This window comes from Phallusia mammillata, chromosome 6 (assembly GCF_965637545.1).
Source record: "Phallusia mammillata chromosome 6, kaPhaMamm4.hap1.1, whole genome shotgun sequence".
Taxonomy (NCBI): Eukaryota; Metazoa; Chordata; class Ascidiacea; order Phlebobranchia; family Ascidiidae; genus Phallusia; species Phallusia mammillata.
In genome coordinates this window covers 3,672,810-3,696,669 of record NC_137257.1, presented here as the reverse complement: position 1 = coordinate 3,696,669, position 23,860 = coordinate 3,672,810, and the positions used below count along the sequence as shown (strand labels likewise).

The following is a 23,860-nucleotide window of genomic DNA, read 5'->3' as shown; positions in this document are numbered from 1 at the left end:
GGTAACAACAAATCCTTCTTCGCAGTAAGCTATAATTATTGCCCTGGTTTCATTTAAAATGCGCGCAATTGTGTTTAACAGTGGTTGAAACAAAAACGACTCAAACTGTCAAACAGGTGTTGGACTTTCAGCAAAAAGCAAAAAGCAGGTTTCGCCTTTTAATCTGCAAACTGTGGGTAGAGGTGTAGGCGGTTAATAGCATTCGCCGAGAGGCTAAGGAATTCCGTTACCTCAACGCAGATGTCAGGCTCTTCGTAGCTGGGGATTGTACAATTACTTCTGACCCGGGGGCATAATTCCGTTGAAGAACGCTGTCGCACTTTGCTTCAGATAAAACAGGCGCCGCAGTGAGGTGTGGGCGCACATATTCGTGTAAGTTATAGTTAGCGGCGCTCAACGGTTTTACCGCAACAGATAATAATGCACAAGCGAAGTGTTGAAATTCGAGATTAGCCATGTTAAGCAAAAAAAAAGTATGCAGGCCTCAAAGTTTGCCGGAACCCATTAAATAAAAACTTCAGGATTACGAAAAGATTGAGTCAGAACCGTTGCCTATTATAATAAAAACTGCTGGAAGAGGTAAAAATTTGTTGATAAGGTTTTTTTTAGTTTAGTGATGTTACACAATACAGGCTTACCTAGGGTACAATATATGGCTCAGGAGTCAAGCCACTTAGAAAGAATAAACGTCACCGCTAAAAATATCGAAATGAACTCAGCGAAGGTACTTTCCCTAATATGGAAGTGGTCGGCTCTCTGGTTCACTCACACATTGAAGTTACGTCATCATCTTTAATAAGTCTGAAGTTAAGGATTCTATACTTCACCTCAGTGATAAAAAACCTTTAAAGATTATAACGTTTTGCTTTTAGATAAGGTATTGTAGTATTGAGATAAGATATTGTAGTGTTTAGTAAATGGTTTACCAATGGATTTGAGAGGGTTGTTCCAAGTGCTTGTGCCACTTTGTTGGATGACGAGCGTTTCTTCTCAGGGACGTTGCGACAACTGTGAGTTAATTTGTTGTTTCTCGATTTGCAGCAAAACGGCAATTTGGCCGCAAGCAGTTTCTCCCAACTGTGTAACACGAATTAAAACCGTAAATATATTTTTGGCTTTATGCTAACCGCTGTGAAAAATTTACCTGTTTTTGGAATTTTCTTATTTTTAAATTCGTGTGTCTGACGTTTAAATAATGAAGCATGTTGCTTGTTACATCTTTATGGGCCGTTATTTTTACCATTAAATTTATGAACAGATCCGTATATAGTGTTCCAATGTGTCTTATCAGTTCATGCAAATTCTTTTTGTTTGAATTTTTAGCTGGGAAAACAATTGGGTTTACAATATAATCTATATATTTTATTCGCATGTTCGTGGTTAAATCCCATGTGGGGTCGGTAAGTAAACATATTAAATTACTTACAGATACAACTGAGGGATTGTTGGATGACATAAAGGTAACGACACGGACCTGGTTTTCCGCCTCGGTAAACGAAACCACGCTGAAGGCGAGAATTCTAGCCCACATGGAATGGAATGTTAGCAAAACAGGTACTGAATGTGATAACACGTTTTTTGCCCTGTAGGCACAACATGAGCCTGAAAATTTAAAACACTTTGTTTGAGAGTTTTGTTTGTCAAGGTGAGCAAATTGTTTGATGCCAAAGTCGCAAGCCAGTGCATGATTTTCTTGTCGTGTTCCGATTTAAACTTCACTTTGAACAAAACCTGGCTTGATTCAGACCTAATGTTTTTACACCATGCCAAAGGGGAAAAAATTAAATACCTTTGTAAAAAAAGTATGTTAAAATGTTAATATTTGTCAGTTTTTCTGACCAGTCATATTTGTCCAAACCCTGGAATGAAAAAGTATCTAAATCACCGTTTATCACCGTTCAAAAAATTACTTTTGTCTATTCATATTTGTAAAATTGACAAAACTCTTGAGTATTAAATTCTCGTCGAGTATTAAACGGAGAATAGATATTTTTTTAGACACACGTCAAACGTTTCTGTTATAATTTTCCCAGCCCTGGGATAAAATATCTCTAAAAAACGTCTATCACGGTTCAGCATACCAAAGAGGTCAAAACCTGCTTCGAGCGTTGATGTTAATTACCCTATATGTAGAGTAAAACAAAAAATGATTCAGCAATCAAAACAAAGCTTTTCACTTAACATACACGTGTTCAATCAATACTTCGAATTGTGACGCCTGGGGCACGTGATATTTTTGGCCAATCGCGGCTTTTCCCGGCGTCGTGACAAGAAAAACATTTTTATTCCCTCTTTGTTTCTCAACAGGAGTGGAGCCTGACGGATACGGCGTGTTTTTCAACGTCAACACGCAAGTTTATTCTCTTTCTACGAAATCACTGTTGCCAAACAACGTTTGTACAAGGTATAAGCAACGTCGTGAATCAGATTAAGTCAAAGAGATTTTTGTAAAGGCTCGAAATAAGTTTTCCCTCTTACATTTACGATTTGGATTGATACTCTAGCATGAATCAAACTAAACACCTTACCATTTAGGTTTTGTACTGTTATCACGAACCTTTAATGTGCTATCCACGAAAGTTACTTTTCAGCGACCTGTGTAAAGAACTTACACCAAAACAAAATTACGTCCTTTAATATCCTCCAGTTCCGTTTGCAAAACTTTAACATCTTCCCTTCTGTTAGTTACGTAAGATGTTTAAATCGTTCCTTTCTATGTTCTTCCGTCAAGACACGGACAGTTCTGGGTGAAAAGCAACAACCGAACCGTCTGCGACAACGTGACGTCATCTTGTCAGCCGATGACGTCAGAGTGTCTTTGTCGCAACAAGTGTCCACTGTTGTACCACAACGGAAGATATTGTAAAGGCAGTGTGTATGTGATAGAGGATGGTTACTTCACAGTTCCTGCAGTAAGTTCGTATGGTTGCACAATATGGTTGTATGGTTGTGTGGTAACGTTGGTATTTGATTTATATTTGATTTGACAAGAAATGGTTCCTACATCTTTTCTACATCTACTTGTTACCAAAATGTTTTTTTATTAGTTTAATTTAATGATTTGGTTTATTTGAAGTGGGATGCAATTATGGTTATATAACTGGTTCGTGCATATGGTGATTAATTGAACTAATTTAACCACAAATGGTTCATTACAAAGCAGTTTGTGGTATGGATGGTTTGTTGAGAAAACAAAAAAGTTTTTAGAATGGGACTTGCTATCCCACGTATCTTGGTGTTCATCTTGAAAACTAATTGTCCAAATAATTTAAGGTGTGTTGACTAGAATGAACCATTTCTTCAATTAGTGGTCACAACACTTGGTACTGAATTTGTGATAGAAACAAAACGATACGTAACATTCGACGTAACCTAACGATAAAATACTCTTTGTCTTAGAGCGTCCACTACCTCGAATTCGATATCACCTCACTAGAAAAGACAGGAATCAAGTCATCAATAGTGCCCTACTACAGGTACCAAGGTTTATGGATCACATAATATTGATAACTAATCCAGTTGTTTGTATTAGAAAAGACAGCGCATTTTATGACACCAAAGTGCAATTCGGTAAAGTTTCTTGTCAAGAACTGTTCAACACAAGTCAATATGGCGTTCTGGAGTCTAACGAACTATGCTGCAGTAAGTGGAATTTTTTAAATTTAAATGTCCTCAAAAATCAGTTTTCGAGCAAATTTTTACTGAAAACTTATGTGTGCAAAATAATTTTTTAAGAATTTAAGAGGGGTTTAGTAGAAATTTGTTGATTTTGTATCACTAATTTTTTACACTAATTTTACTCATCAAACAAGTCCAATAATACGATATAAACATGGTATTAAAAATACCGAAGTTAATGTAATAGTTACACTGGCCTATACGGTGGTAATATTCAAAACGCTTTATAATCTGAGCCATGGCGTTCTCAAATTTGGGACGTATTGAATTATAAGCAAACCTATGTTTAGTATTTCAAAGAATTTTTCCAAAGCGTTTTTTGCATTAAGCTTAAATCTACAAATAATAAAAACTGTACATCGTGAAATAGACAAAATACCAGCAGCTCATACTGCATGCGTTACTCTAATAATATCATAACAAACTGCTTTTTGTGTAAACCGTATTTTAAACCTTTTTTCGACAGGAGTTGGTTTAAAATCCCGGAAAATCCACAGCATAAAATTGGGAGACCCAAAACCAAATTTTAAAGATAATCTTGTTTCCATGACAATATCGTGGATGCTGCCATCCGAGGATGAAGGATTATACAATTTCTCCGTTACCGAAAACGGTCTGAAAAGCAGAATCAAAAGTATTAAAGTAAGACCGATATATTGTTATTTTTGGCACTAAAATGTATACATTAGTGCCATGCTTCGTTATATCAATCTAAAATGAACAATATGGGACTACGTTAAAAATTATAGTTCTTATTGCCTTATAAAATTGTGCTGATACTAAAATCGTCCTGAACCAACGCTCGCTCAATACAGACGATTTAAGTTACAGATAATCATAGAAAAATTAACTCAATTTGAATAAAAACTGAGGATTCCATTAAATCGGAGAAATCGATATTATTTATGTTACATTGCAAAACAAAAACACAGACTGCTTTAAGTGTACTGATAGCTTCAGTTTTCCTATCTTATTGCCTTAGTTTGATAGTCGGCAAAAAAATATGTTTTATAGTAGAAAGAAATTTTGTCGTACTCTACAACAATTAGGCAGCTATTACTTTTCAATTGTTTGATGCTGTAACTTACAACATACACGAACACGACTCATCAGACAAAAAAACGTTAATAACATCTGCTTATAACATTCATTTCTGTACTACAGGATTACAAATATGTTCCGATTGGTGCCGATGAGATAAAGACAAAAAGTTGTATAAATCAAACTCATCGTTTTCAAGTCACACTGGTTGGTGTAGTCCCGACCGAAACGTACAAGATTAGAATTTGGTCCAAATACAGCGGGCAGTTTCACCCTTGCAGATTCTCAGGAAATTGTTTTACGGAAGTCGATGTACAAGTGCCGGGTATGTGAAATTGTGGACTTATTGAAACAAAGGAATACAACTTTCAGACATTTACAATAATCTTAACATGCTTAGTTGTAGAAAATTGACGTATGTTTTCTCATAGTTCGAGGACGATTCTAATTTTGTTAGCAATAACTTGGTAATACGACAAGTTTGTAGAGCTCTTCTGGTAAATGTAATTTTATTTCGACGTTTCGACGCCCTATACAGGTCGTCTTTATCAGGGTAAATAACACTGAATGCGACTAGTTGGTAATACGACAATTCTATAATATGGTAACCACCAGAATAAAGGCAAATAATAATCGACTAAACTGAGCTTTCTAAACAAAAACATGAATAGGCCTAAAAGAAGGGTTCTAAAATTAAGATGTCATATACTTTTGTTTACTACAGCCAGTATATCTGAATAAACTATACCATTCCTCTTAAATATTACGCAAAGCATTTTCTAGCTTTTTTGAAACATATCTGTAAAATGTTGCTACGAGATGATATCTCAGCTATCAACTAACTGGGGCACTGGGTTGAAACTGAAATTTAAATGTAAAACGTTAACCCTTTGCATTTTTTTGCAGCCATTGATGTTTGTGACGAGAAATTTCAGTACTGCGATCCAGTGGCCAATTGCACCGCTCAAGATGGAGAAGGACGAATAAGTTTAAATGCAACTTGTACTTGTAGTTCAGGTTACAGTGGAGATGGAGTTAATAACTTCACAGGTAATTAGTTTTTAGGAATTTTCTAGAAAAGAAACTTCATTATATATATTTTTTCATGGTTTTCTATAGGTTAATAAATTCACCTTTAAATCGGCGGTAGAATGGTAGTAGCAATCCTTTGTTTTCTTCAAGCCTATATTTTCAAATGCATTTTAATGATTTCAAAATGGTTTCAAAATGCTACACTGCGATAGAGCTATCCCACAACTACAATAAGTTTGGGCTTGTGGTCGTTTCTTCTTGATATGCCAGACCCAATTTGCTTTAGGAAATGTACAACTTTTTTCAAAAAATGTTCACATAATCTCAGTTCGCATTTCACATAATGCAAAGTGAACTTGTCAAATGATTCTTTGCGGCCAAAACTTTGGGAACCACTTGTATTGAACATGTTTTTGTTCAGTGTCAAACTAACTAGAAATTGTTACTTTCATAAAGTAGAAAGCAACCAATGAGTGTTTATTTTAACTGCTACAACTAGATTCACACTTTCTGTTTTGCAGCAATCACAGGTGAGGGATGCTTTGACACCGATTACTGTCTCAACGACACGAACCCGTGTGACCCTAAGGCACGTTGTTATGACAACTCGGCGCCGCTTCTCACCGCAAATTGCTCCTGTCTGGATGGATATTTCGGAGACGGGTAAGAACAGGATGATCTTTTTGGTTTAAACCGCATAATTGAACAATGCAATATATTGCACTAAAAACCTTACAAAATTACTTCACATTTCATTTCTTCAATTTTAATCTTAGTTGCGCTTTTCCTATCATGTGTACCACACAATTTAACTGGTAGAATGTACAAACTGTATTTTTTTGGTGTATCACCAAAAATATATTTAGTTATCTAATTATGATTTGTCGAGATTGTTAATTCACTAAACACAAGTTTATAAAATAAAACCATTTACCCTTTCTGATTTGAAAAACAGAAAATTTTAACTGAAATTTTGACCTTATATGAACAACGAATATCATCAAACACATGTGGCATACGTAACCCAGTAGTTTCCGCTTACCGCTTAAGCTGTTGTTTTACATCTTAATCTGCGTGAGCTGTCATGTGCAGTTCGGCAAACTCACTTAAGAGGATTTTAATTAATGACTCGGCGGTTTTCGAGGCAAGTAGGGAATTTCCCATGCACTTTCACCATGACCAGCAAAACGACGTTTGTGGTTTGAGTGTCAGAATTATGTGGATGTTAAAAAGCCGTTTAATGGGTTTATAATCAAAGCGTATTAAGGCATAAAATCGTTAATGTGTTTCCGTTAACTGTCGAGGTTAAACTTTTATCTCTCGTTGTAGCCTGGAGAAATTTCAACTGAAATGTACTCATTTAATTTAAAACTTTTAGTTAACAAATGTAACGATTTTAAATGTCTTTCAAAACTGTTGGATAAAACTGGACCGTAAGGAACAGTACCTAATATCAAAAAACGAATGCTTTTATTAAACAATACATCTTTTTGCAAGTTAGGAGGAAACTAAATAAACTGATTTTTTATTTAAAACCGAGGACAGTTAAAATACGAATTTTTACAGCTTTTTGGATGGTTCTGGCTGTTCGTCCATCAATACTTACGCATTAAGTATCGCTTTGCCGGTAACAGTCCTTCTGCTCATCTTACTTCTCGGCGCTGCGTGGATGATCCGAACGCGAAAGTTACGAGAGGAAAATTGGAAATGGAGCAACTTTGTGGCAAACTCAGCTCTTCAGTATTCTATTCCGTCCAAAAATAAAGACGACGTAAGCGGCAATGGTTTGTGTAAAATACAAGCTATTCTATGTAGTTGTTTTAGTGGGCGTTTTACAGGTAGCAAAATGTAATTGTTTATCCACATAGTAGGTGGTCTGATATTGGGGTCCAAACTCAATAGAACAAGTCTGAAACCCGACTCAAACCTTTTGGTAAAAAGTCAAGCCAAAATCGGGCTCAGATTTTGTTAAAAATGAAACAAAAATGGTGCGGAATGTAAATTTAAGGCCGAATTAATCCCGTTTTGTTGAAACTCAAACCCGACTCGAAACATGGACCCGATTTCCAGCCCTGGTCTGGGATTATTTGGGTGTTAAAGAATATAGTGTGGCGACAACTGGGTGTTTTCCCCAACTGCGTTAACCAGTCACGCGTAACCGAACCGCACAATACGTCACGTGCCTTTTTCTATTTGCAACGTGTTTTGTCTCGCCCTTTCTGTCTTGTGTCATTCGATATTTGAACTCGCGCAAATAAACAGCGCTACAATAGATTAAACCTTTCAGTTAATAAGTTTTTGTAAGTTTTCATTTCTTTATTTTGTGATTTTTTTCATCTCATGGATCATTCTACAAAACCATCTCATGTTGTTCATCTTTTCACTTTATTTGCAGAATGTTTGGTTGCCCACATTTGGTGAGCAATGGGAGATTACACGGGAAAGGATCAAACTGGGTGAAATACTGGGGCGGGGAAATTACGGGGTCGTCTACAAGGGTTGTCTCACCCCTACAAAAGGGGAGGAAGTCACCGAGGATATAGACATTGCCGTCAAATTTGTAAAAGGTAAGAAATGAGTCACGATTTCAAATAGCAGAATGCTACAAGTGTTTAAAAGTTACTTACCAAATTTTGCTTTGTATTGTATAAATTTTGATACTAGACATAAAAATGAATATAAATATAAACTCAAAAACACTACACTAGTGCCAAAAAGGATCGGTAAACAGCTGAAAAATTTACCAATTTTTGACAAAACATTGCATGTCATTTATAAGTAGGTAAAGACGATTTATGTTCAATGTTAGCCTGAAATATATTTTTGCGTTGCAGAGGGAGCGAATCAAGATGAGAAGATTTCAGATTTTCTCACTGAAATCGGTTTCATGTTTAACGTAGGGGAACACCCAAATGTGATAAAGGTTGTTGGGTGTTCGACCACGGAAGTACCGATTTTGTTGATCACAGAATTCCTCAAATACGGGGATCTTTTACATTTCTTGTGGGATGCCAGAGAGGTACAATGTTTTTTAAACAATATTACATGTGAATTTTTTCAATTACCTTTTTTCTATATTTGGGACCTAAAAAGTATTACTAAACTTTCCTTCTTGCATAAACGGCAATTGTATTTGACTTATCCGACGTTTCGACGTTTCGACGTTTCTTTCAGGGCGTCTTCACCAGGGTAATATCATAAGATGTGTTATAACAACGAATATGTTGGGTAGTGCGACACTATCATAATGAAGGAGGCGCCCGGAATAAGACGTCGAAACGTTCGTTGGTTTGGTTATAGTTGCCGGTTAAGTAAGAAGTAAAGTTTATAAAATATGACTGGCAACAACTTTATATTCATTGAGTATTACTGTTCGACATGACAATGCCAAATGTGATTATAGACCAAACTGTTGTGGGCAATACAAACTAAAAACCATGTCGTTGTTTTTGTAAGACAAATGATTCAAAATACTATAATTTTCCAAACTTAACCAGTTTAGATTGTTAGTTGGAGCGCATTAGAATTTTTTTCATTTTTCACAGCCCACGAAATGCCTGGTCGACCCAGTGTATCACCTAACGGAAATGTCCGTGTACGAGATGTCCCGCCAGGTAGCGCAAGGCATGGCCTACCTCACCAAGGCTCGTATCATTCATGGAGATATTGCGGCTAGAAATATTCTGGTTGGAGAAAATCTCGTCTGCAAAATCTCCGACTTTGGTCTAGCGAACGACGTTTACAGGTAACATTGCTCTTAAAACAAAAATTTAACTAGCGTAAGAACTCAAATCAAACAAAATTTGCTAAATAATGATGGATTGCGCGCTACTGATGGCACTAATTGCCGAAACGTTTGTAAATACTGGTAAATACGTGACAAAGGATAAGCTTTCTTGTCAAAATAATTGTCTAATTCTGCACCTTAAACGTTAGATTATACAATACGATTATGTTCAGGTATGGGGTCATTCGGGGTCAAACAGAACGCACCGTTCCGTTTAAATGGATTAGTCCCGAGAGGATGACGTCAGGGAGAGATCCAATCACAAGCAAGAGTGACGTGTAAGTAATAAAAAATAATCTATACGTTTACAAATTCAAGTGCAACACTGCATATGTTTTTTTATACTTTCAAAAAAAAAAAACTCGAATACCATTACAATAAAGATCTCTGGTGATTCATAATTACATAAGACTTGTCATAATCGTTTGTCAAAACAAATTTACCTCGAAGACTGCGTATGGTCATTCATATCTTCCCTTAACAATAGTGTTTAAGAATAGACAATAGTAATTATATGGTGAAGTTATGTTTTTATTTGTTATTTGTATTACAGGTTAATTTATGACCAACTTTTGTAGTTTTCATTTCTCCTTTTGCACAAAAACATCTATTCTATAATTTTAGGTGGTCGTTTGGCAATCTAATGTATGAAATGGTGACTCTCGGTTGCATGCCTCACCCTGGAGTTGGTTCGGATGAGCTATACGACAGACTCAAAGCCGGATATCGTATGAAACAGCCAGTATCTTGTGGTGATAAAATGTAAGTAAGCGCATTTAAAGCATAAGGTATAATGTTGCACTAAACTGAGTCATGTGTTGGTATATGCTTGAAGTACCGAACCTGACTGCAAAACAGATCACTTTTGTAACCGTACAAGTTTCATCGGTTTAAGTCCACATAAATCCGTACAAACGGGCTTCTTGCTTTTTGATTAAATTGTTTGTTGCAGCACGGCATGAACAACTCGTTTTCAGCACTATTCAACTTGTATTTGTTTTGACAATAAAAATTTGGTTAAGAGCAGTGGTTCTCAACCAGGGCCCATGCATACCCCCCCCCCCCCCAGTTTTAAGGGGGCCACAGGTCCTACAGAGTTACTTGAAGGGGGACACGAGGTCCAAAAGTTACTTTTAGCGGGCCACGGTCCACGAAAGGTTGAGAACCACTGGTTTAGAGTGACCGTCAGATAATTAATCAGAGACATCTTTGTTTTGAATTGAAATTTATGTGTGCGTTTATCTGGGCAAAAAGTAATCTTCTATTTTCTTCCTAGGTACTCTATTATGAACAAATGCTGGAAATGGAGAGCTTCGTCACGACCCACATTTTCCGATCTTGCTGTTTTGCTGAGTAATGGTCCGGATAATGACAAAAAGCCAGTCGATTACGTCAACATCGTCAAAGTGGTGGAAGGCATCGACAAAGAGGTACAAATCGCACTGGTGCATAATCAAATTAGTGTGTGTAGAATAGCAACAATAAATTTCATCATATCATTCTCCAACTTGTTCTTTTGTTTTTCGATTGCATCTCCACAAAAAAATGGTTTTCGCTTGTCACGTGGTTGCCACATAATATTTTAGAGTTTTTTGTAGCTCGCTTAAGTATACCACCTTGGCGCATAGCCGTTTGTCAGTCGTATCACAGGTACCTTGTTCAACGACTGCAATTTTTTCAATAGTTTCTAACTGAGAAGTCTAGCAGCAGGTAGTGTACTATGCTTGGGCTGCGTTATAAATACCATTAATAGCTCTAAAAATAAAAGGCCTTTTCGGAGCCAAATATCTGGATGACAATTTGTTTATCAATTCATGGCCGCCTTTAACCAATGCGCACAAGTGCCCGACTAGTTCTTATTCGTGGTTGTATGATATATACTACCGGTTTAATAAGTTTTTAGTTGAAATTTGAAAAATACTTCAAACAAACAAGTTGAAACAAATGTTCTTTCAGCAATACGACCACGAACTTGATACATTAACCGAAAAAACTCAAAAAACGACGGAAGACGAATCAAAATTGCAAGACAACTTTTCATACTACAACAAAGCATTGATGGGGGATGATATGGAAAAACGAGAGTTTGACAAAATCTCCGAGTTTTAATCATCAAATTGTTGTTAAACCATGACTGTTTATTGAATGTATGATTGTTGATTCTGTAAATACCTCAGTTATTGTTGAACATTCCCACGTTGTTTGTTAATTTGCTTCCGGTTTTAGGAATAAAAACAAGTTTAAAAAATGATCTGAAAAATGTTAGAAATATCTTCTTCAGTAGTACGAAAAACAAACCGATATTATATGTTGCAAAGGAAAGAAGAAGAGGTATGGCAAAAACTAATAGTTTAACACTCAAAGAATATATGTGAACGTGCTAAACTAATTGCAATAACCACTCTAGTTATGCATTTCTATAACATACATTTAATTATCATTTCTGAACGTACAAAAATATTTCACCCAGCGCAGTTCATTGAGTCAGGGCAGAAAAAGGTTATAATCACAAACTACGCCAACATTCTAAAACGCCAGACAAAATTTTAGCAATACTTGCAGATGCAATGCATAACACCCCCTGCAAAAAACGTTGTTGGCAGTAGCACAAATTGCCAAACTCGCTGCCAAATTAATTTAATTTAACCCTTCGCTGTTCTGATTTTACCAACAATAGTCGTTTTGGTCATTTCCTTGTGCCACTAGTCAAGAGAAGCATGCGTATTCAAACTTACACAAAATCAGTCCGAAGAGGTGGTGGAAAGAAGTCAATTCTTGTTGGAGTTTTGCTATTGCTTGTTGTGATAGGAACAATTACATTTACACATCAAACCTACAAAGTACTAAACAGGTGGGTTAAAATATTTCTTTCTGTTTTTAGTATTAAAGTAAAACTAAATAAGTGTTATAAATGTTTTCAATAATTAAAACAATGACACAATAGCTAAAAATAAGCAGAAAACAACGTTATAGCAATGCATAGGCTATTGTAAGTAATTTGCCACAAATTTTAAACAAATCTTCTATGTTAATTTTGGATTGCTTTATGATGTAGGCTGTATATCTCTATGTGCTATACAATGTTGAAAAAGTGTCCTTTTTTACAGATTACAAAATGAAATTGTCAAGTTAAAAGAAGCCAAGGTAACCCAGTTGCAGAAACAGCATCATGTAATCAAAAAAAGATCAGAGGTACTTAAAACAAATAGCATTAATTCGTAAAAAATGTACCTAACAAATCTAAGTTATAATGCAGACTGATATGTTTGAGAATGATGTGCCAACTACACTATCTCCTAACATAGGTAAGATTTACTTTTTTGGCGATTACATCAATATGCCAGGATTGAGGTTAACTGTATGTTCACCGCTTTTCTGAACAAGTGTAAATAGTGAAAATTTTATGCTTTCCTAAAATGACCAGTATCTTAGATCATATTAAATTTTCCATTTTGTTGTATCTATGTGGCAATGTAATAAAGAAGGTAGTTATAGCGTTGAATTGAAATGATTTAGTTTATGTTTTACAAAAATGACCAAACGTTTGTCTAACTTTAGGTGTGACTTATGTAAGGTGGGGAAGAAACAACTGTCCATCAAAAGAAAACACCGAAATCGTATACCATGGTAAGTTTTTGTCACTTCAAAGAAACTTTAGTAACCAGACAAATCACACACAGTTATATTGGTTCTGCGACGCCTAACAACGCCTCTATTGTGCCATCTAACGGTTAACACAAATAAAGCTCATTTTGGCTCCCAGGGTCATCCTAGATGCAGTTTGCAACTAAACCGCCTTAAAGTGTTTCATGACATTTTAGACCAGGGATTCAAAATCAGTTTATAGACACTATATGGTTTTGACAGTCAACTAAAATATTCTGTAGTTTTTTAAGTAGAGGGTTTAATTGCAGGATATGTCGGTGGAAGTTTTTACAATCACGTTGGCGGGGGCTCTAATCATCTCTGTCTTCACCACAACGTAACTTATACGCCTGGAAAGTACATTCCTGGAGGCCAAGGTGAGACTTAAATAAGGTTTTAGAGTTTAGACCGTTAGATTTCAACTCCTGACAAACTGACAGCGGGATCTTATAAACCCAGTTGACTATTTGTAAAACAAACAAACTGCGAAGTGACTTTCTGTGTGGCCTTAAGCCGAGTTTTTAAAACAAATTTCTTTAAATAACAATCCAAATTTAAATAAAACATGCAATTGAAAGTTACAATCAACCGTTTAATTTACGTTTGATAAGTTGTCATTATTTGGACTCTTTATACCTATTTAACCTGAAGCGGCTGATATACGCTTTAGGATCAACATGGATTTACGGAGCCGAGTACATGGATGGTTCGTGGGCAAAACCGCTCTTCGACTTGTCGCTGATTGAAGAAAGTTCCTTGCAGTACCAAGGCGTACCATGCGCTGTGTGCCTAGTGCAGTACAGTACGATTCAGGTTTGTATCTGACAAACAACTTGATTGATATAAAATCCACGTCCAACTGTATGTCTTAGCAAAATGTAATGGTTCTTCAAAATGTTCCCAGTAATTTTTCGTGGGTCTGGGCACACACACCAGCTTCTTTTGATGTGTACGTTGTGACCACACATCAGTTTATGAGTTACACAGACAAGTGGGATACGAATCAGTTAACAGCGCGTAGCATAGAGGATCGTTTGTGTCTTAAAGTTTAAAATGAGCTACGAATAAAGCTTTTTATTTATAAAACAATAGATCAGCGGTTCTCAAACTGGGGTCCGCGGTCCCTTAGGGGTCCGCCACGCGATTTCAGGGGGACCGCGAGGACCTTACAGTATTTCTACAATCTTATGTAATATGAGATCTTGCAGGAGTATAAGCAAAAATTAGATAGACAAACGAGTTCCCTATGACAAGAAGTGGTTCTTTACTTTATTTTCAAGTAACACACATAGGCGATTGTTCGCGCACTATGTTTATATTGTTTAAGTCTTGTTTGTGACGTAATAAATTGCCTTTGAACCATTCCCATACAAAGTGATCTTACGAAACTAAATTCATTCTGCATGTTTTTGTCCGAATGCTTTCGAAAGGAATAAATTAACTCTTAGTTTGGTAACTGGACTGTTTTATTTTGCCAAGGTGTTTTAAATTTCATGAAAATATTCAGCTTGGACCGCGCGTGCTCGAAAAAATTGCGAAGGGTCCATTATAACAAAAAATGTAAAAAGTATGAGAACCGCTGCAATAGATGTAGATGTTTGACAAATTTCGCAAAATCGATCAATTTCTTCACATCGGCATATTATATCTTTAAACACTAAAATATAAAAGCATCTTGTTTTTGTTTATCCAGATCATGATACCTAGTCGCGAAACGTGCCCTAGCGGTTGGACTAAGGAGTACAAAGGCTACTTAATGACAGGGGCATATAATAACAAACACGCCGTCACATTCCTGTGTGTGGATGAACAACCACAAGCAGTTCCTGGTAGCAAAGGCAACCAGGGTGGGGCACATCTACATGTTGTTGAAATGGATTGCGGTTATAATATTCCATGTGAACCGTATGTTGATGGCTGGGAAGTTCGCTGTGTTGTGTGCACTTATGGAAAGTAATGACCATAGTTTATTTGTTGTTTTCTTGATGGAAATTTGTACATAAGTGCCGGGAAACAAAATAATAAAATAATGGAATTGGAAGGAATAAAATTGGTTATGCGTGTAACATTAAAAGCATTTTACAAAACACAAATGCACAGAATAAGAAAACAGCTGCAAAACATCAAGGTTGAGAATACAAGACAGTGACGTACACTTTAAAGGATTTCTGTCCTTTTAGATTTACCAGGAATACATTAATAATGATCTTAATTAGCCTTCCAATTTGTTTTAATAAATGTTTGTAAATTTTCATTCGTATTCACGAAATAAAAGGTTTGTCTGTTGTATTGCACATAAACAGTTTGCAGCGAACAGTTAGCTTGTTAGACCAATTTTTGTTTAAACGGAAGTCGTTAAAAGGCCTGATGAAGACGACCTGTATAGAACGTCGAAACGTCGGAATAAAAATACATTTGCCAGAGGAGCTCTGTAAACTTAAGGCTTTGTTATCTTCTTTGATTCAAAATGCACCAACAGGGCAAGCAATCGAAAATGTCTGCTAATTGTTAACAATCCTACAGTTGATTTAATAAACCCACAAGCAACGTGGTGGTTAAACATAATTCTGACACTTCTTATACGAGCATTGTTGTAGAGTTTATGCACACCATTCATGAGTCGAAACTTCAGAATTGTGCAAATCAAAGACACAAATAAAAATAAAGCACCTTGTCAGTTAATTTTGTTATTCTTATACCTGTTGTACACGTCTTTTAGCTGTTACTTTTCAAAATTAATCTGGTGTAGCCTATTTATTTTTCATAAAACGTGATGTTTTATTTTATTTACAAAAAATCTATTGATTTCGTTTGGATTTTTTATGTTTAGAAACTACAAATAAAACAGGAAAAAAATTCGTGACTATAACAACAGGTCACAAAAATCAAATTCTAATCTGTGTTTTAATTGTTTATCGTACAAAATTGCCTTGTTTAATAACATTGTTTCATTCCAGATTTAATAACAAGGTTTAAAAGTTCAAACTGGCGGTTCAGGCCCGCCAAGCAAAAAATATAAACAAATCTGGTGTGCACAGAAATAGTAGAAGTCGGCAGAAATTTGGAAACCAATGCATGACTAAACGTCTACGGCACAAAAAAGAACAAAAAGACCAAGCCAAAAGAAAATTTCGCGCCTAATTTCCGTGACTGAAGTCATAGCGCGGGTCGTTATTCGTCATGGCACATTTTTTCGAAAATAATTCAACGCAGCAAATGCTTGGCCTAATATATATCTCACTCTGTTGACGTTTCCAGTATTTCTTCTAAGTAAGAAAAGGACTGCTCAGACTTTGATTTCATTGCGTGTCGTCGGAAGGAATTGAAACTATGAAATTGACTTTGTTTTACGTTCTTGCTTGCTGCGCTGTTGTCAATTCTATGTTTGGTCGACAATGCAGAAACCGTAAGTACATCCGAATTAAAGTGTTGGCATAAAAAAGTTGCTGATTTTAAGTAAAGTATTAAAGGACACTTTACAGAAAAACATGGGTTTTACAATAAAAGTTTGGAATTTCTGAAAAGGTATAGCAATAAACGTATTACCAATGCATCCTTATATTTCAAGTTTTGATTAAAGTTGTGTCAAAGGCCTCTTTTTTCTTTACGTACCATTACATTCTTTCTTTAAAATGAAATGTTTTTCGTTGTCTGTATTTGGTCAGCACTAATAAAAGAATTAACAAAATTATGTTTGTATTAATAGGCTTTGTTGTTTAATTTAGTGAGTAGTTGCAGTTTCAAAATCGGTATACTAGGTCCATTTTAAGCCTTGGAATAATGGTTCATATTACTGTTAAAAAAATTTGATGTTGGTAGGTGTATTGGATCAAATAAAAATCAACACAACATTTACCCACACATCAAGAGTTTTATCAATGAAAAACGCAAGTTCGATTCAACTCACGATGTCAGCATCATGGGAAGTGGTAGCGCCCGGAAAGAAATGTACGAAAAACATGATTTTATTTCTATAGCTACACCAGGCCTGCTACATAATTTTGCCTTCATTACAAATTGTTTTTATACAACACATCGACGATGATGCTTAATGATCTGCCTTTTAACTTTTTAGGCAATACTTCTTTTTTCAATACTTTAAACTTAGAATCTCCCAGCTCGTTGCTTGATGCATGAAGACTACAATGAACTTTATGTAAACTGATTCATATATATTGCTCAAAATCTTAAGGACGAATGACCTAATGGTTTTTATAAACTTAACTTTTAGGCACTGCAAATTTGGTCACCAAGTTGTTGGGTGAAAGGAAATTAATCGAGTTCTCATAAATGTAGCCTGTTCGCCATTATAATTTTTTACATAAAATAAAAATTGACGTGTTTAAAAAAAATTAAATAAACTTTTAATATTTTAGGGTTCGAAACAGATGGCTTCCTGATTCATTTTAGAAAAAGAACCGACGGTGCAGATTCAAAATCAATTCTGCCAACGAATGTCTGTAATTTGAGGTAAATTCCCCAAAAAGTTATTGATCTGTTTGTTTTATTTAACCTCAGTGGTAGACAGCGCCTGAATGCGTTATGCTCACAAAGAGTTGTTAGTGTATTTTTTATTGACTTTTTATTTTTTATTTTTTGCAAGCTAATTTACACGCAAAGCAAACAGGAGTTCTAATCTTAGCAAGGCCATATTTACATAAAACGTCAAGAAAAACATTTTTCGTCGACAACACGTAATCTTCTTTAGTAAATATGTCAAAACTGTCTAATCAATAAACCAAGCAAAGACATTTATCGTCTTATTAAAACCAAGCAAGACATTTATCGTCTTATGCACTGTTGCAAAACACATACACAAAACTAGCGGTCGGCATAAGGTTATTTTTCATGGCACTTCAAACGATTTGCATGTGTTGATTAAAGTACGAATTTAAACTGTAAGATTGCTTGTTATTTTTTTACTGTGGAATACTTTCAAATTACAGTCTACAAACACAAAACAATGCTCTTTGCTTACTTTTAAGATCAGTTGGTACAAAACACTATTACTCACCAAAATGTTGGCACGCGAAGTCATTACCACATGGAAATACCAAGTAAATAGGCTCGCGTCGCCTGGTTGCCGAAGTCTCCACTAAACAAAGCATTCTGGAAACAGCTTGAACTTAATTTTCAACTTCCAGAGCAAACCAGTTCTGGGTCAGGTCCAACTTTGAGCCTTGTGACGTCACTACCGGTTGTCACACCGCCAACGGGCGCTATTGCGCGTGTGGAAAGAATTGCAGCAAGTTAGAAACAAAACTCTGCATTGGCCTGGAAGGTTGGGCGTTGAATAACGGAATGATTTCAGTGCAAGCGGTAGGTGATGTTTTTCTTATGCAAAGACAAGGTACATATTTTGTAATTAGAATTCCCAAAAAAGGAGACACTAAACATCAAATGCATTAAAAAAGAGGAAATAATTAATATGGCTTTGGATGACACAATTACGTCATTTCGTTATAAGTTTCAAGACATTTTTTCCGTATAAAAATCAGCGTTGTTTGATTTTGCAAGGCAAGACTTCTTGCAAAATCCTGATTAGAAACAAAATAACACTATAAAACCCTTTAAAGGTCATGAATAATGTTAAATTTTTCAGTCTTTTAGTTTTTAAGGTATTTGTATGTTGATTTTAACAATAAACTTGTTAACGTTTGCAGCACGTACGCACACTGGAGTTCATAACAGAGTTTGATCAATCTTACTTCTTTACAATCTATCCATACATCAAGTAGGCACTCTATGTTTCAAATTGAAGTGAAAATAACTTTGGAAGCACTAACTTTGAAAAGAAAAGTTTTGGGAAACACTGTTATGATTTGCAGAGAAGTTGTCAGCACGAGAAGAAGAAAAGCTCTGGCAACTAGGAAAGCACCAAACTGTATCGATGTTTTGATAGATCGGGGAATAAATGCAAGAAAAGCTGCCAAACTGTGTTGCAGTAAGTGAAAATAAGATACACAGGCATAATATTTATCTTTTATGAGATCTTGTGATTGAACACAAATAAGAAGTGATAGTAAAATGAGTTATGCAGGGCTTCTCAAACTTTTTTGTAAGGCCCAAATGGCAGTTTTGTGTGTGTAGGAACCAGCAAAAAACGAAACCTTGAGAAAATAACTAAAGATTGTTACCTTGAAAACTATCTTTGCAATCTTTGCTGGTTTTCTGAGGTTTGGTGGGAGCCGCAAAATAAGTAGTTGGAAGCCGCATGCGGCCCTGAGAGCCGCGTTTGAGAGTCACTGAGTTACAGCGTCTGATCAATTTCATTTAATATCATGGTTCCAAACAAATTAAAACTTTTAGCATAAATCCGTTTTTGGTATTTTCAATCTAGATTTGTAACCAATTATTGGGTTAAAATCTATGTAATTTACTACCCAAAAATTGCAAAATCTTTTTGGAACGTGAACATAATATTACAAAAACTTAAAACAAAAAGTGTGTGGGAATATCAACTTTATGTAAACTATATAACCAGTGGTGGGATTCAGCCGGTTCGCGTCAGGTCTACAGAACAGTCCCACGAAATTGTATGAGATCAGCGAACCGGTTAGCATTACTGGTTACTGTCATAGGACTTTGTGTAACAGAACCGGCTTATAAAAAATTTGAATCATTGTCTATAATCCATTACAGAAGCCAATGTTGTTGACACTTACGTCCGTAACGCAACATTTGGAAAACCTTCAATTGACATTGACCGCGCTTCTATCACCGTCGAGGTCAAGTGGATTCCGCCCATCACGCAGCGTAACCTGCTCGGATTTGACGTCAGGGCCTTTTCCATCCGTCGTTACGCAGTCAAAATAGACAAGGTCTGAGAAAAAAAATGTGGCTCCGGCACAAGAATGACTGACAACAAAACGCATTTCGTTCGTGCAGATATCACAAGCAGAAGTGCCAGGGAGAAACCTGGACCCGTGCAATTCGCTCGATGGAAGCTACAGCGCTGAGATGGACTCTTTGCTGCCCTCCACTGACTACACCGTGAAAGTGACGTCAAAGTATACGAGAGGAAGCACATCGTGCGTTGCTAACACTTGTCACAAATATTTTACCTTCCGTACCCCAGGTAAGACATTCTGACACTATACTATTGTTTATTTAGTTTGGCTCAAACTTACACAACGTCGAACTCCAAGTTTTTTTGTTTTTAGAGAGAAATTTCTTCTTTATCGGCATTCGGAAGTAAATATATGACTTTATATGCACACCAGGTAGCCAGCTGGACCAATGGGCTTTGAACGAAAATCGATGTTTAAAACCAAATTGTAAAGAGTCATATCTCCTCTTTTTTGGCACCTTCCAAAATTTTGTCCTGACTGGACTTTCAGTAACGTTGTCTGAGAAACAGTGTGTTGTTCACTGGAAAGCAGTGTGCTTTTTGGCCCTCAAACCCAATGCCGAACCAAATGATCGTTTTTCTTGCAACCCTGTAGCCCTCAACTTGTGCAAATTAAACTTAAACTACAAAAGAAATGGCGCAGCATGTGCCTTGTAGCTAAATCCTAAAACGGGAAAAAAAAGTTTTCTACGTGTCGTCAAAAATAACATATTTTTAAATTATGTTTGTATTTGCAGATGTCAACATATGCGACCCGAAATTTAATTACTGCGAGGAACGTGCGACTTGTCACTCAAACGATAGTTTTGTGTGGAACGCAACATGCACTTGCGACGCTGGTTTCCAAGGCAACGGACTTCACAAAGATCGTAAGTTTACTCACTGATACCGGGTACTTCAGCCAAAACAATTTTGTTTGTACCTTGTAATCGTATGATGTTGCACATACAAGAGTCAAATATGTACATTTACTTACTAGTCTGTCCTAAAGTAGTAGTAGGCAGAAAAATTGTTACACTTTTCTGAAAGCACCTTATGTAAAACACAATGTTTTATTCTACCAGAGCAAAAATAACAGTCCAAATCAGACCAGTCACAACCATATGTTACATTTTAGTTTGATGCATAGTTGATGATGCATAAAAGACATGTAAAATACTAAGTTATCGTTACAACATAGGACCATTGGGTACTGGATGCGTTGATGAGGATTTCTGTGCTTCCCACCTCAGTCCGTGCTCTCCTCACGCTCAATGCGCAGATAAAACTGCCCCAGATCCAGGAGCAACTTGTGCATGTCCTTTTACTCACTATGGAGACGGGTAGGCAATTTATAATGTACAAAATATGCCAAAGTTATAGGGGAGGTTTTGAAAAAGAAACGGAAAAAAGACTAGTTATATTGGTTTTCAATTTGACTAAGTTTTTAAATTATGTGGGTTAGTATGTTGGTTTGATATAAAATAGCAAAACCAATAGACGATAAAATCATTTTTTTAAATAGAATTAGTCAGTTTCATATGCAGAGGAATATATAATTCGCCCAAATGACATCATCAGTTCCTTATTTAAATAGAATCTATGTCGATTTGCATTCCACAATAAACAAAATTTTCAATATCTTTTAGCTTTGAAAACCCATCTTTACTGCTGCAATACCTACGAAAGTGAAGCAGTTTTTGCACCAAAATAGTTTTTTTTTTCAAGTACTAATTTGTTATTATGGCTGCCCCAAATAAAATCATATTTGTCCATAAATTTAATATCCACATCTACATTGCTGTCCAATCAAAGATTAAACTAGTGTAACAAAAATCAAAGCACAAACAAACATACCAGAAGCAAAAGTTATGTCCGGGATTTTGGGTACTCAAGTTTAATTGGGAACTTAACAAAAATCAAACGCAAAAAGATAATATATAATATACACTAGTTTTCGTATAAAAAACTAATGTAAAATATTTCGTTATGACTTTTTGTACTCAAGAAATGAAGGGCAAAAATATATTATTTTTCCTTCAAGATACAAAAATGGATCTGGTTGTCAAAGTCGTATGGGAATAATCATTGCAATCGGACTGATTTCATCTGCGGTGGTGGTTTTGCTCCTTATTATATTCCTAAGAAGAATGTGGGTCAGACGAAGACTTGCCAGCGACCTCAAGTGGTCAGAGTTTGTAGCCAATCAATCTCTAAAAAGCGAATCAAGCTTATTTGACTCTTACGCTACACAGGTAAAAGCGATAAGCATAAGGGTGCATTTCTGTGACATTGCATTCTGTGCAAAAAAAGTGCATTTCTGCGACGTTGCTTTATTATAATGTGGATACGGACCATACAATTCACAAGTAATGAAGCGTTTCTATAGATGTTTGAGAATTATTTGTGTGCAACTGCAAAATAAGAGTATTGTGAAATAACTGACAAGTATCAAACCAATGGAAAATATAAATAGGATTTTGCTGGCAGGCAAATGTGTAAAATATCGTAGAATTTCGAAGTTTGTTAACAATGAAATAAAAAATCTTTGTTGACATTTTTTACCAGGAAGTTTACGTTCCCATGTTCGGGGATGCACCTGAGTTGGACAGGAACGACATCGTGCTATGTGACGTCATTGGGCGTGGGAATTACGGGGTCGTGTATAAAGCTTATTACGACGCACCGACTGATGTTGGAGAAGAGACAAAAGAAGTTATAGCCGTGAAGACTTTACAAGGTTGGTGCTGCTACTTGCTTTTGTTTTTACCCAACAACGACTGACAGTCCTATCGTGCACTGTACTACTCGCATTCAGTGTTATTTATCCTAAAGAAGGCGACCTGTATAAGACGTCGAAACGTCAAAATAAAAATACATTTGGCCAGAAGACTCTATAAGGTTGATATTATGCCTGGCAGCAGTAGCTTGTATAAAGACTGACAGTAATTGAGTCTGCAAGTTTTATGAATGGTTGAAAAACCTCTCCTCATTTCACGAATTAGATTGTTAATTTAAAGTTAGTCGAAGAGTGACGTATGTTGAAGACGTCACAACACGAACATACCAAATATTGGTTATTTTTATGTAGTCCACTGAAATATAATAACATGCAAATCATGATTCCAAACTTGTTCACAGGGAATATTTAGAACTGTTTCATTAAGCAGCTAAAGTGATTTATCAAAGAAACTAAGTCGATGTGAAAATTTTCATGTCACATTTTATCATATCACAGTCAATTTAGAAATATTTAACTATTTGCTTGGCCCTGCAACAAACGTATTTTAATACCTTACCTTTGCATGTTAGAGTTGGTTACTGAATATTACAAAAAAATGTTCTACTAAAGCAAAAACGTTTTAACAAGAAAATCAATTACCTTTTTTCAACATTTCACCTTCATTCAATCATTTTTACAATGCTATTTTTTGGGTTACTCTGCAAAAACACCTTAAACATCGTAGACAATGACCTCAGCACTTACGCAAAAAGTTTCAGAAACGTGTTTCTTTTTAAGTCCTTTTGGGTCAGTAACCTACATTTCTGTCAAGAATATTTTTTTCTGTCAAGTTTTTTTTAACACAATTTTTCAGACAACTCTTCTCGACATGTCATGGACTTTTTATCGGAGATTGGATTAATGCTGAATATCGGAGATCATCCCAATATTTTAAGTGTGGTTGGATGCTGCACAACACAAAAACCGATCTTACTGGCCACAGAGTTTCTCAATTACGGGGATCTACTGCACTTTTTATGGAGCGCTCGAGAGGTAGTAAAGATTGCAGATACTAGAAATAGTGACAAAACTCATAAAACAAAAAGTATACTTAGATTTCTGTCAT

At 35.9% G+C, this 23,860-nt stretch overlaps 2 protein-coding genes across 2 annotated transcripts; both read left to right on the top strand.

Moving 5' to 3' along the window:
* The first annotated feature begins 880 nt into the window (after positions 1 to 880).
* On the top strand, positions 881 to 11,751 carry LOC145234729 (uncharacterized). Its single transcript, XM_080099454.1, has 18 exons — positions 881 to 1,010; positions 1,429 to 1,554; positions 2,308 to 2,404; positions 2,732 to 2,912; positions 3,400 to 3,476; positions 3,533 to 3,642; positions 4,145 to 4,320; positions 4,843 to 5,044; positions 5,626 to 5,769; positions 6,273 to 6,414; positions 7,318 to 7,522; positions 8,147 to 8,318; positions 8,586 to 8,770; positions 9,297 to 9,496; positions 9,712 to 9,816; positions 10,163 to 10,300; positions 10,815 to 10,968; positions 11,495 to 11,751. Exons 1-18 carry the CDS (start codon positions 929 to 931, stop codon positions 11,645 to 11,647), a joined length of 2,649 nt encoding a protein of 882 aa, XP_079955580.1. The 5' UTR covers positions 881 to 928; the 3' UTR covers positions 11,648 to 11,751.
* A 504-nt stretch (positions 11,752 to 12,255) lies between these two features.
* LOC145232711 (uncharacterized) lies at positions 12,256 to 15,140 on the top strand. The gene is made up of 7 exons (XM_080097380.1): positions 12,256 to 12,389; positions 12,646 to 12,730; positions 12,795 to 12,843; positions 13,091 to 13,165; positions 13,453 to 13,560; positions 13,854 to 13,996; positions 14,877 to 15,140. Exons 1-7 carry the CDS (start codon positions 12,256 to 12,258, stop codon positions 15,138 to 15,140), a joined length of 858 nt encoding a protein of 285 aa, XP_079953506.1.
* Positions 15,141 to 23,860: the final 8,720 nt, after the last annotated feature.